Source organism: Rhopalosiphum maidis, chromosome 2 (assembly GCF_003676215.2).
Source record: "Rhopalosiphum maidis isolate BTI-1 chromosome 2, ASM367621v3, whole genome shotgun sequence".
NCBI lineage: Eukaryota > Metazoa > Arthropoda > Insecta > Hemiptera > Aphididae > Rhopalosiphum > Rhopalosiphum maidis.
In genome coordinates this window covers 88,165,894-88,180,353 of record NC_040878.1, presented here as the reverse complement: position 1 = coordinate 88,180,353, position 14,460 = coordinate 88,165,894, and the positions used below count along the sequence as shown (strand labels likewise).

At 26.1% G+C, this 14,460-nt stretch overlaps 3 protein-coding genes across 4 annotated transcripts; all 3 read left to right on the top strand.

Moving 5' to 3' along the window:
* The first annotated feature begins 2,657 nt into the window (after positions 1-2,657).
* On the top strand, positions 2,658-4,109 carry LOC113553988 (39S ribosomal protein L9, mitochondrial). 2 transcript variants are annotated; one of them, XM_026957605.1, is made up of 6 exons: positions 2,658-2,748; positions 2,851-2,927; positions 3,080-3,242; positions 3,355-3,524; positions 3,590-3,793; positions 3,873-4,109. In XM_026957605.1, exons 2-6 carry the CDS (start codon positions 2,859-2,861, stop codon positions 4,038-4,040), a joined length of 774 nt encoding a protein of 257 aa, XP_026813406.1. In that variant the 5' UTR covers positions 2,658-2,748; positions 2,851-2,858; the 3' UTR covers positions 4,041-4,109. The 2 variants fall into 2 exon arrangements, with proteins under 2 accessions (XP_026813406.1, XP_026813407.1); XM_026957606.1 differs by having other exon boundaries at positions 2,706-2,748; positions 2,831-2,927.
* Positions 4,110-6,190: 2,081 nt separating this feature from the next.
* LOC113554357 lies at positions 6,191-8,060 on the top strand. The gene is made up of 4 exons (XM_026958167.1): positions 6,191-6,586; positions 7,267-7,577; positions 7,654-7,759; positions 7,830-8,060. Exons 1-4 carry the CDS (start codon positions 6,568-6,570, stop codon positions 7,949-7,951), a joined length of 558 nt encoding a protein of 185 aa, XP_026813968.1. The 5' UTR covers positions 6,191-6,567; the 3' UTR covers positions 7,952-8,060.
* A 1,710-nt stretch (positions 8,061-9,770) lies between these two features.
* LOC113553733 (ankyrin repeat domain-containing protein 54-like) lies at positions 9,771-12,163 on the top strand. Its single transcript, XM_026957228.1, has 5 exons — positions 9,771-10,094; positions 10,191-10,335; positions 10,394-10,544; positions 10,624-10,739; positions 11,793-12,163. Exons 1-5 carry the CDS (start codon positions 9,771-9,773, stop codon positions 12,083-12,085), a joined length of 1,029 nt encoding a protein of 342 aa, XP_026813029.1. The 3' UTR covers positions 12,086-12,163.
* Positions 12,164-14,460: the final 2,297 nt, after the last annotated feature.

Sequence of the window (14,460 nt, the reverse complement as noted above, 5' to 3'; positions counted from 1 at the left end):
CTCTGACCAAACATTTGGGATCCAAATGACTTGTTCAATACAATCACTGAAAATAAATATAATAATTATAATATATATATTTATATGGCCCGATGGTCGTATTTTTATCTTAATTGGTACGCGTAACTTATTATTATTGTTGAGAAAAACAAAAAAAAATACACACATGCACACACCGACTCCACGTGGTTCGTGGGACTCGTGGGAGAAATCGAATAAGAGAGTCGTTTCGTTTTAATAATAATAATAATTTGTAAGTCGCGTGTGCCACAGAGTGTTTATAATGGGAACAATGTCAGCGGGACATCGCGTATAATTGACCGTCAGACGTCGGTCTGTCTGCACACGCGTTTTGACTTCACAGCGTGTCAACGCGTACAACATTACTACAATACGTCATATTATACGTATTAAAAGAACAATCATAATGGCGTGTAATAGCGGCAACCCTTTTGGATTCGCGTTCACAATATAGTCGTTTCTCCGCCTAGAGAATTTTTGCAGATAATTGGAATGGTTTCGTATATGTTGATAAATGGTAATGGTAAATGTGTAATAATATATAATATATTTGATGATCAGCTCCAATGCGCCATGTGAATAGTTTTATTATTCCGATAATATATTATTTTTAATCCGTTTATTTATTAATTATTATATAATGCGCAAACTGTAGTAAAACATCAAGTGAACATTAAGTTCAATTATTATAGGTATACAGATTATTGAATCAGTAGGTAAAGCTTTATAAAAAATTGAAACCTAGCTATATTGATTATTTGCAATAAAGATTTTCGATCTTTCGACAAAATAATATGTGTTTTTAGCTTCTAGTTTTGATAAACTAATTATCATGCGGCCCTTGAAACCTTTTTTTTGGCCCAAATCACAAAAATATTATAACAAAATCGCAATATGATCGTATAAAATATATACAATCATATTGCGAATTTATACTATACATTTTACATTTTATTGTTATACGGCTTATAATAAAGCCTAAATCGAGAAACCGTATTCGTCTTTAGAATCGTGCATCAGATTAGCCACCACAGGGTGTTCAATTGAAATTGATAAATTGGCTACTGAAAAACAATGCCAATCATCACATTAATAATTAATAATAATAATAATAAATGATTTGTGCATTATATAAAATAAAATTTAAATAGGTAATAATATAATTTTTTTCTTCTGGCAGCCCCCGGTGTTTGATTGGACCACCCTGAACTAATGAAAGTTTTAATGTGTTGCAGTAGACATTGATATAATTTTGTGTTTAAAATATTCATGTAGATTATAACACGTTAACACAGTCACGCAGAGGCGTAATTAGGGGGGAGGGAGGGTGAGGAATTGAGGAGGATAGATCCCCCAGATCTATACTAAGAACTTAGAACTACTAAAGTAGTTTACTAATATTTTACAATATTTATAATTTAATTGTAATCCAGCTGTTTTATTGTGTTCTTAATAGAGTTTGAGGTTTTTTAATTTTTTGGAAGTGATATAAAGTTTACAGTTTTGTATTAAAAAAAAATCCCCTCACAGGTTAGGAAATATTGTTAATAATATGTATTTGAGTGTACTTTTTGTCAATTTATATGTGACAATGATTAAAAGATTTGATTCGAGTTTTGTACTAAAAAGTTATAAAGTTAGATAAATTACAACTAAAATTTAAAATTTTGTATGCATTTTAGTTGAAACATCAGTAAGTAGTAACTTCGATTTTTAACTTTGAAGGTAGTTACTAGTTTCAGATGGAAAATTGGATAAATTATAGCTTTTACTTTGGACAGGTCAAAATTAAAAATACACATTATTTTTTAAAATAATCGGAAATAATAAACAAATAATTAAAGAAAAATAGGTACCTAGTGAAAATATGCAACTCCAGTCCAAAAATTTGCAATTTATTTTATAGTTTGTAATTCGTACAAAATTATATTTTTATATCTATAAGTTTATCTATTTATAATAAAAAAAAGTTTACTGGTCACATTAATTTTTATTTTACGACACTGCAAAATATTAACCAGTAATTTATAAATACAACTATTATAACTCCTCAAACGATTTTTGATATTTTCAAAAATAAAGAACTACCTAAAGATTTGAAATTTGAATGAAATGTTTCATTTTGTTTACTTGATAAATTTGTTAAAATATTTTGATTCTTTTGAGCTAACCATAGGCGTGTGAAAATTTTCCAGTTATTGTCGATAGAAAAATTTTTGCTAAGCCAAAAAGTTTAAAAACTTTTTTTCTTAGTTTTACTGTTGCTATTTAAAAATATTAAAGATATAAAAGAATACATTTTTTTTTAAGTATTTGAAGTTCAAGTGTTGAATTTTATCTAATCAAAAGTTGAAAATTCACATGACTACATGAATATATCGGCGTTGACCCTTTTTTTAAATTACAATAATAAATCTACATAAAATAAGTATATTTGTACATTTTAAACTTATTTGTGCTTCGATACACTTCCTCCAATGGAGCGAATGTTGTTCCCCTGACCATTCGCACTGTCCCTTTTTAGTTTTTAAATAACTAGATCATATTATACAATTTATTGTATATTGTATGACCTTATCGAGTCCTTATCATTTTCGGATAAGTGCTTATCACTGGTAGTTGTATTTTATTGATACTTGATAAGTGATTTGCCGTACGGCGTTGCAAACAGACCGTGGTGCTCGAAATCTCGAATCTTCGAACTCAAATCTAATACTCCGATCACAGGTTTGGAATTTAGAATTAACGAATATTCAAATTATCCGAATTGTGCTTTATTTTCTTTATTTAAGAATTACAAATTACTTAGATTTTTGTAATAAATTATAGAAGACATCATGGATGGAATACTCAGAAATTTTTCTAAATTGCTTTTGGTGCAGAGCCCAATTCAGCAGTTCAACAGGGTAAGGTTTTTAATTATTTTTCATTCAATACATTTTTTATTTAAATTATCTCATATTATATTATTATAATAAAAACATTTATTAAGTCTGCCATTCTATTACTATATGGACATTTATGCATTATAAATATTAATTATTAATGTTTTTACTAGACTTTAATTATACTTAAACGACGCCATCCAGTTCAGTTACAAAAAAAGAACTCCAAACATAAAGCTATTTTGAAAGGAAGACATTTTATTTATGATATTGAGGAGAGTCCAGAAAGAATGAAACAAGAAAAGATAGACGTAATATTAACTCAATATGTCGAAGGTATGCACAATTATATTTTCTTGCAACCATATATTTTAATATATATATATATATATAACTTTTAAGTTATATCAATATTATACAGTTTATAAAAATGTTCTTATTGTTTTAGGCTTAGGGCATCAAGGTGAACTGGTATCTGTTCGACCAACATATGCATATGATCAATTGCTCCTGCCTAAATTAGCTATTTATGCTTCCCCTGATAATTTGGAACGTATGAAAAACAATTTATATCAAACCAAAGACGAAGAGAAACCTAGCTCTATTCACGCTCTTCAAGTATTATAAATTTTATCTTATTTTATTAATCTAAAAGAAAAAAAAATGCAATTTATATTTTTTAGACAATGAAGTATTTAAAAAAAATGGTTGTTAGTGTAAGCATGAATAAAGACGAGCCTTGGACAATTGAACCTTGGCACATAAGAGTATCACTACGCAAAATGAATGTACATGTATTAAGTGACGATTCAATAGAATTGCCGGAACAGTCGATTTGTGGACCTGATCTTACTTTAGAAGGAAAATCCTTTGTTGTATATATTACTGTGAGTTAAGCTTAGTTTTCTACTATTATTACTATTGTTTTTTAATAAAAAAATGTGTTTCATCAATTTTTCTTAATAGATAAATAAGAAAGAAAAAATACCAGTGGAATGTAATCTTCATCATTGGAGTACAAAACTTGCCGATCGATTACCTCGAACAAAATTCTTTACTAGAACTCCAGTACCTATTCTTCCTGAACAGGCTGAACTTTTAATGTCAATGAGAGAAAATTCAAATAAAAATTAAATCTATAGTTTCTTTTTCTAGTAGTATCTAATTTGTTTAATTTTAAATAAATAATGATTTTAAAATTAATTACCAGTTTCAATTTTTATTAATTCAAAAATTCCCCTTTCATATCAACTTCTTTTACTCCAAAGATATTAGCCTTTAAAAATGATGCAATGTTTTTTTTATACATTATTAAAATAAATAAATAATTTTATTGGTCAAGAATCATCATAAAATTACACTTTTTTAATTATTATAAATAAACAATTTTTTTAAATAATATTTTGTTCAGCAATTTCCTAAATGTCAAACACTTAATTGCTTGTGTTAACGTTATCTTTGTCAACAAATTTTTTTTAAATTATACTTGTATATTGTGTAATAATTTAATAAGTGACTAAGCCTAAAGGAAATTTAAGTTAAATCATCACAAATAAATCAATAGGACTTTTTATAAGAATTGTTGACTAAGCCGTATAACTAATAACTATAGCTCTTAATAAAAAAATTAATTTAACATTTCTTAGTATATTATACATTATAATACAAAATTAGTACTATTCCAAAAAACTTTTGTCTAGTGGCTAATACAATAAAACTGTTACAAAAAAATTAAAATATTTAAAATTGTCCTTTCATTTAAAATGTTGTGCCTATGGGCTTTTCATTATATTGTGATCAGTAATCTGTTATAGTCATCTACTATTATAGGATCTACTCTTATCAAAATTAGGCTGTAATAAAAACTATAAAATACTAAAATTAAATTGATATTAGCTGCACTTGTTCTTTATACTTATTTATATTAAACAATTTTAAACTACATATTATGAACCATATTTTTAGTTATTATTTATAATATCATTAAGAGGACGTTATACCCGCATGCATTGTCTCGGTCTTACTAATATAGATCATAGCAAATTTACGTTCATCAGAACACATTTTTTGGTGTTAGTTTTAATATTAGAGTAAATTTACCTACTATCAAATTTAAAGGTAAGAAAATTATCTTGAAAATGTCATACTTTTATTGATCTTATTATTTTAAAGTGAGTTATAGCTAAGTAAAATACTATAACATTTAAATATTCATAACTCACTTTAAGTAATATTAATAAAAGCATATGAGAATGAGATGCCCTAAATAATATTCTTACCTTTAAGTTAGATATTAAGTAAAATGACTCCAATATGCTAACAATATAAAGTATGTTCTGCTGAACCCAAATTTGCTATGATATATGTTAGTAAGACAGAGACAACACATGTTGGTATAACATCCTCTTAAATAATGAATATTGATCATACGAGTATAATTTAAAATTAAATGGATTTTTTAAATAATTGTTATCAAAGGTATTAATTTGTATGTGAAAAACTGCAAATAGAACAATTCGTAAAAAGCTTGAAATTCTATTTACAATCAGTAATAAAACATTTTTGTGAATGTATATACAATTTTTTTTTTAAATTCCAATATCAACAACTTATAAAAAACCTTATATTAATTTTCAAATTTATTGACTTAGCAAATATTTTTTTATTAACATTTATGGAAAAAATTTAAGACTGTCAAACTTTTTGGTTACCAATGTTGTTTGATAAACAATTGTATCATTTGTATCGATAATTATATTAAAATTTTAATAAATATTTATACTTATTTCTTATAATAATTCTAAAAAATAATGAAAATTTAAAGATTTAAAAATTCCAACTAGACTCCAATTTGCTACCAAAAACCTTCATCGAAGTAGATTTTATAATTATATGTTCATAGATATATTTACAATTTGAGTCTAATTATTGTTATAAATTTTTAATTAATTACCTACCTAGGTATTTATATTATTTAAGTATATAACTAACCTAATATGAAAAGTTATTTATTTCATATTATACATCAAAATCTATATTGTTGCTATAATCACGAATATAATAATATTATCATTGAGTAATTTAATAATCATTAAAAAGCACACATATACATATTATGCAAAATGCGTAAATAAAAAACCTATATAATAAATAACAGCCCACATATTGTATTTCAAAAATTACTAAAACATCATAAATCCTTATTTTAGACAGATTAAAATAGGTATTATAGTAGCTACAGATGCGACTGCAGCGCAGCCAGTGGCCATTTTATTAATGCACTTTTTCTTAATTTGTTTTGGGCAGCAGTAGTCGCCCGAGTTTGATCTTCCAATTCCTTATCTTTTCTTATTTCTCACATTTTTCTACGTTTACTACGTTTAGTTGCTCAGTGTCAGACTTTTCAATGTGTTCATGTGTTCATACACACTGTTCTCAACTGTAAGGTCTTATTTAAAACTTGTAATTTGTAAGCAATAAGCACGAATTTTGAAAATTTTATAAATATATTTATTTATTAATTATTATTAAATTTAATGATTGTATTTTGCCTTTACTTAATAGTTAATAAGTAATGACTAATTACTAATTATAATTTGTAATACCATTATTATTGATATACTTAAACTTTATTGTTGAAGTTGTTCGCATTTTTTATACAATGAGCGAAGGATATAAACGTAAGTTTTTCTGTTTTATTTGTAAAATAATGATTAATGAATGATGGTAGCATTAGGTACCACATATCATTTATAAATGAAATATGTTTCCAGTTAATTGTTAATCATATTTCCAAAATAAAAATTTAAGATTATAATATTTTGAGATAAACTTTAATTAGGTGTTTTTAGGAGTTTGGTATGATTTAAATTTTAGTAGTTATTAATTTATTATTCATTACATTTTTTAGCCTGATATATAATAAATTAATAAAAAAATTTAATTTATACTAATGGGAAACTAAAAAAATGGCAAATGATAAATTTAGAATATCTATTGAATATAATATTATATTAATAAATTAACTTTTAGACATTCTATACTTAAGAAATACAAAAGAGAAGATAAATAAAACTATTAACCTATTCAATCATAACATATCTTTTTCTACTTTAATAAATACATACATAGTTTAAAGAAAATATTTTAAAAGTTACAAAATTTAAATTAGGAAATATCTAAATATTGTATAGGTACCTAATTTAAATTTTCTTAATTGTACTCAATTGTTTTATGTGCATATGAAACATAAGATTTATAATTTTATAGTAATTAAGTTTTATTTATTAATTTAATTAATTGTTATTAGCTTTAAGAAAACATATACATATTTTAATGTGGATACTTTAAATTTGTTTAGCTTATACACCAGGATGGAATGATCCACCTTCATACTCATTTGAAGACACAGTGAGTGCCCAACATGAAAATCGACCTAAAATATTTGATAGAATACCTGCACGAGTCTTGTCAAATGCTCCTAGTGAACAGTTTAATTTAGAAAATAAGCAAATACCCTTAAATAATGAGATAGTTTCCAATGAAATTTGCAATGATACTTCAACAATCCCTGCAGTTTCGTCATCGATATGTGACATTCCTGTGGAAGATCGCTTATCGTATGTGATGTCATCTCTGAGTGATTCAATCCAAAAATCAACATTACCAGATGTAAATAGTAAAATATAATAACTATTAACTTAATTTATTTTTCAATCTATGATTTAATCTAATTTATATATTTTAGTCCAAGAAAGTGGATATTAGTAAACGTTTATCAAGATTGGAAATCAGTTGGAAAGATATTCAATTTACAGATGTAGTACAACAAAAAACTATTGCATTAGTTAAAGGTTAAAATATATCTATGTAAACATTTATGATTCATTAATAACAGTCCAAAATTGCATTTAACTTTTACAGCAATAAAAATCAATGATTATGCCGAAGCAAATAGACTACAAATGGCATTAATGGTTGACCACACACGTCAATGCAACACTTGGATACCAGCTATCCGACAACTAATTAATCATCACATATAAAATTATATATTTATAATATGTATATATTAAATAAATTAAGATGATTTTAAAATTGGGTATACAATAATTTACCTAGTTCATATTACGTGTACCATGTGTATAATTTCATGATTCATGATCTTTTATTTCTATATTTTGTTTACCTTTACATTCACAATTTTTTTATGATTTATCACAATAAATGCCAAAAAAAAAATTTAAAAAAAACTATCATAAGTTCAATATTACATATGTATAGGTAAAATAAATTGTTATATATTATATACATTAGTACATTACAGACATATTAATTAATTCATAATTTCAAAATTTGATGCTAATAGTTGACTGATAGTACTATTTAACCAGTACTTAGTAGGTGTGCTTAGCACCCCTAAATTGTTCTATATTAATTTATATTTTAATAATAATAGTATGTATCAATGTATCCATAACCATAAAATAATGTTAAAAAAATAGAGGGGCTTCAGTACCCCTAGTTTTTTTTATGGGAATTGCTGTCACTTGTTACTTAGTACCTATATCACTTACTGTGTATAAAATTTAAATAAAAGCCATTTCTAAGTACTACTTATTTATAGGTTATTTTAATTTTATAATATGTGCCAAAATAACTGTATATCAAGTTTGTTATACCTCTGTTATTCAACTATCTAGATCCTTGTAATTTATACAAGTATGACTACTAATTATTATAATGTTATAATAATTAATAATATTTAATATAGAAATAATGTATTTACTGAATTAAAAGAAATCTATATCTTGAAATTAGCAACAATTTCAATGAACAAAAGTTACTGAATACAGCAACCTTAATCTGCACATTAATTGTTCAAAAATATTATTATTGCATATTATATAACTATAATTTAAAATATAACACTTAAAAGTTATTTTATTTATTTTATTATTTTAGTAATTAGTATACTCAAAACTTATAAGAAAAAATAGTTGGTCCAAAAAAAATCATACTATTTTGAATTTAGTTACCATTTTATAAGTGGAGGTTGAGATCATACTATGTCATGGTGTCAATTATATTAGAAATTTGAGACAATGTGACATGTGTAAGTCTATCTATCAGCCTCTTAACTCATTTTAATTGATCAACCAATTTAATCACTGCGAGACAAATGTGAAGAACATGATTATTTTCATTGTGGTTAGTCATTATACTGATTCTATGGAAATTAATCGATATATCTGTATATTAACAGTATTCTATTTTCCAAACACGACAGTAGCTTCAGTAATTACAGATCAGCAGTGACATAATTATTAATTATGTTACGAATTTACATATTAAAAAGTTATTAACAAATCCGCAAAATTCAAATAGTAATGTCAATTGTATAAGTCTAGTTTTAAGAATTATTAGTTATTAGTTATTACTTATTTCTATTAAAGTATTCACCATTACCAATTGGCAATTACCATTAAAAGACAAGACTAGAAAAGTAGTAAGACTACAAAAGTTATATTTTATTTTTATAGTTGCTTGATTTAATATCAACCGGAATTCCTGTTAAGAGATTATACGATCAGCTGTTTGAGCCGTGAGGTCACGTAGTTACAAAAACCACGGACTAAGATCTTAGTCCGCGACATAAACGGAACGTCAACGGACTAACACTGATAACACGATAAAAACAATAATAATAAATATAATAGTAAATAGTAATGTCAGACTCGGTGCCGTACACATTTTATTTTAATATTCACATATCGCATTTCGCTTTTGTGTACGACTCAATTATTTTACAATACTGTAAAGTTATCAAATCCATGTCTAAGAATATGTCTCCGGCTGTCCGCTATGCTAGCTGGGACAAGTGATCCAGACCGCGAATTCGAAGACATGACGTCCAACGATTCTGGCGTGGAGAGCAGCACGGACAACGACGATTGTGCGCAGCCGAGGTTCAACAAGAGGCTTGTGTCGTCTGCCGAGATGTCCCTAGTGCCTGTGAGGAGGATGAACAACCATGATTTTCCGTTGTCGCTGTGCCTGAACTCAATATCCGAACCCCCGATTGTGTTCGCCCGACCCATGATAAACGAGATACCCGGTCGTAAGTTCAAGTGCCTATTCGAGTTGGCCAACCCCGCGTTTCCGGGCACGTTGGATAGATTTCAATCTGTGAGTATCGCCCCCCCCGTTCCCCCAAGCCCCTCATAATGTCATCTATGTGTCGGTATTGGTCATTATTAATTGTTGGATTTTTTTCTCATCCAGTGTCTAACTCCCATACAAGAATACACAGAAATGTTGTTGAAGATGGAGAAGAAAGGCAGTTCCACTCAGTCCAAAAGCAATATTGGCCCGTGCCGTGCCCATTCGTGTCGTAGCTATATGAGGTCAAATGCTTTTCAGTCCAGAGGTATTTTATTTAGTGGTTATTACTAGTACAGTTAATTCATGTAATTCAATGATTACAGACAGTCACAAACTATGTCGAGCAGCAAACATGAATAACACTGAACTACTTGAGCAATTTCTCAAGAACGGTGTTGATCCAAATTGTTGGGATAGTAGAAAACGTACGCCCTTACATTTGGCAGCAAGCAAAGGATATGCAGAAGCTGTGGGGTAAATTGATGTCTCACATTAGTATCAGTATTACGAAAAAATGATCATTTAAAATTCATTCTGAATACTTATTGTTTAGATTGTTATTGAAATATGGTGCCAATCCAAATATAAAAGATGCTTTGGGAAACACTCCATTACATTTGGCTGCTTGTACACATCACATGGATGTAGTAACATTACTCTTAAAAGGAGGTAAGTTAATAGGTATTTGGTCAATTACTTGAAGAATAGAATATTTAACTTAATCTAACCACCAGGTGGTAAGATTTTTTTTCAAACAACACTTGAAGAGATTCCTAACAGAAGAATACTTTGCATGCTAAAAATATCTATTTTAATTCCAATATATTAATTAATCTAATTACACAATATGAATTTTGAAAACAAGTATGAATTCCTCATTGTCTTATTTATAGTCTATAAACCTTTAAACAAATCTGGACATTTTTTTATCAAAAGTTTGCTTTAAACATTTTGAATACTTTTTTGTATATTCAACAATTAACTATGCTTTTTAGATAAATAATTGGTCAAAGTTTTTCATATGATTTTAATTAAACTTATTAAGACATTCAAATTTAAATTCATAAAATGTTTAATTTTAATACCTATAGATTAAAAGTTTACTTTTAAGATTCTTCATAAGCTAATCTTACTTCAATTAAAAAAAAAGTTAAGGGGATTGGAAGCAGTGACTTTCTGTCTTTGTCTAACACACGTGGAACATAGCTATACGCCTGACAGAAATTAAGGTACTTCTAGATGTTCGATTTAAAATATGTAAAGATGTTTTATTTGGTATACAAGTTTACTTTGCATTGGTCTTTTTCGATTGTTTTCTTATTTAAAATAAATATTTTGATGAGAATAAATATTTTAAATTTTATAAATTTGTCAATTTTTATTATTAAATATATTAAAAATATTAAAAATATGCTTTGACCGATGCAAAGTAAACTTTTATACCAATTCAATCATCTTTACATATTTTAAAACGAACAACTAGAAATACCTAAATTTTTGTCCGGTGCGTTTAGCTATTTTTTCTATGTTCCACGTGTGTAAGACAAAGACAGAAAATCATTGCTTTCAATCCCCTTAAAGCAATACGCTCGTCATATTCACTATCCCTCAAAACCAACGGTTGGCAAATAATCATGTGGTAATTGAATAATATATAAACAATTGTAAATTTAAAAATCAGAGGATGTTTTAATATTTTATTTTTATCTTTTGTGTGGTTAGGAACAGATGTAAGTAGCTGTGATGCACAAGGCCGAAGTCCTCTACACTTGGCCCAATCAAAGTTACGTCTGTTGACTCATTGCAAAAGTGACGTTTGCACATCAGTTAAACAGACGGTATTACAGGTAATTGAAATGCTATTGGCATATTTTGATAAAAAAAACAGCTCAGATGAAGCAGAACTGTTGAATGCCTTCCAAACTAGATTACAAATATCAGATACAGGTGAAAGGGTTAGCACTGAAATTCAAGATCTTTTAAACAATTTATCTACATTAAAACTAAATAAATAAGCCTGAAATCATTGAAAACATTTTTTTTTTAGACTAATACAATTTTATATTTATATTATTGGTTAAACTATCTTATGGAAATTTTTTTTTTATTTATTTAATTAGGCTAATTAGCTAATATTATAATTTGAACTTTTATATTATTATTGATCTATACATTGATTGTAGATTTTAATAATTATAACCAATGGATATTCATTTTTTGTGAAAATAATTTTTGAAAGAATGAAATAAAAATTTGTTGAAAGTTTGTAAAACATAGTTATTTAGTAAATTAATTTTATTTATTATTAATAGTATAAAAAAACATATTTAATTGATAGTTTTTCCATTCTACTTCAAGACTAAATAAGTAATCACACTTTAAAATTATCATTATAATATTTTTTTAAACAACAACGAATATGATAAGCTTGTTTATTTATAGTTATATGTTATATTAGTTTTAGTCATAAAAGGAACTCAACTTTGCTGTATAGTCTCCTTAATGTACAACCTAAAAATTTGTCTTTAGTAGAACCAATTTTGTGTTGTTAGTTACATTTAACTAATGAATGAATAAGTAATTAAATATTATAATATACAAATACAAAAAAATTCAAAATATTTTAAAAAATCAACTTATTAACACAATAAATATTAAATACATACACAATTGGGTTTTACGATGGAAATTTTTATATGTTGTATAGTTGTAAAACTTAGATAACACACGGGTGTAGTACCCTGTTAAGAAATCTATAGACTTGATATAATGTTTGAATTACTTTTAAACATATTTGTGTTTTTGAGAATGTGTTTAAATAATAGTTTTTTTTATATAGTCTTAAGTGTGTATTAAAAGTAATTTTTATGAGTTAATTCTCAAATAATGTTATATTTATATTTGTGACAAGTTTTTGTCTGTGACAGTTATATTCACTTTCTATTGGCATGCTGGTTCCTTTTTAACCTGAATTCATTATACGGATTTAAATATTATATAGGGTAATTTACTAAGCATGCTCAACGTAACTTTTAATAATGCATTTATTATTATTATAAGTATTGTGACTTGGAATTTTTAAGTATGCTTGAGGTTTATATTTTCAAATATTTACTTACTGAATTATTAAATGTCAAGTAACTAAGGAAAATAGTCCTTAATAATGATTTTATATAACATATAAAAATAGTATAATTTTTTATTTAATATTTATTTTATTATATTCTGATAATTTTGATGTATTATATATTTTTAAATAATGATTATAATAATTTTGCGATTGTAATATATACATGATATGCCCATCTTTTACTCTTAGATTAAATTCAAATTGATTTTAATTTTAAAAAAATCATCATCTTAACAATCATTCATAATAATAAAAAAATAAATCTATCACCACAGAACACTCATTAAATGGTATAAAAAATCCTAAGTATTTGAAAATATAGACCCCGAGTTGTATGCATACTCAAAATTTTCAAAAATCAGAATCAAGCTTGGTGAATCACACTTTTTATATATAAAAGATATATTACTCAACTTCTTGACCATATTACGTTATGTTGGATATGGATGTTTTTTTACTAACTAATAGGTAAAGCTAATATTTAGAACGTTTTATGACAGAGAAAATATCAAGAAACAAACTGTTGAATTTTAATTAGTCTAAAAGAAATATTTATGATAGAATTTAAAATGGCTCTTGTTTAATCAATTTTTTGATTTTAAAATAGACTATTCGATAATCAATGGTTTTACTGAACATACATGTACGAAGAGGGTTAAAAATGTGTTATGTTCCTAGTTTTTACAGATAAGTATTTGTCTTGACAAAAAGATTCCGGTTCAATTAACCTAATTTGGCTGAGAGATTGAGTATATTTATCAAAAAAATCAGTGCACACAGTATATATTTTTAACAGTGATTACATTTCATACAATACATGTTAACCTTTGTTTATATGTTTTTCTATTTGTCTTGCTTAAATGAAAAAATTCTAATTTTCCAATATCAATTATTTTATTTTCACTTTTTTTTTAATAAGACATAATATTTTGATTTAAAACAATCCTATATATTTTTTCAAAATTATTCATTACAATGCACTTTATGAATTTAAAAATAACATAAAAGTTGACATGCACTGTATAGTTTATATTTTTTTCATAAGAAATAAGTTATTTAAATACAATTAATATTAAAGTAGATGTAACCTAAACCATATAATTATTTTATACCTGGCATCCAGAGGCCTTAAATATTTTCTAGATTAAAACTCACTAAATTGAATATTTTCAAACTATGTACATATATGGTTATGCAAATATATTTGGTGTGGTAGAATTTTTAATTATGTAGTTATACTCATGATGAATAAACTAATGT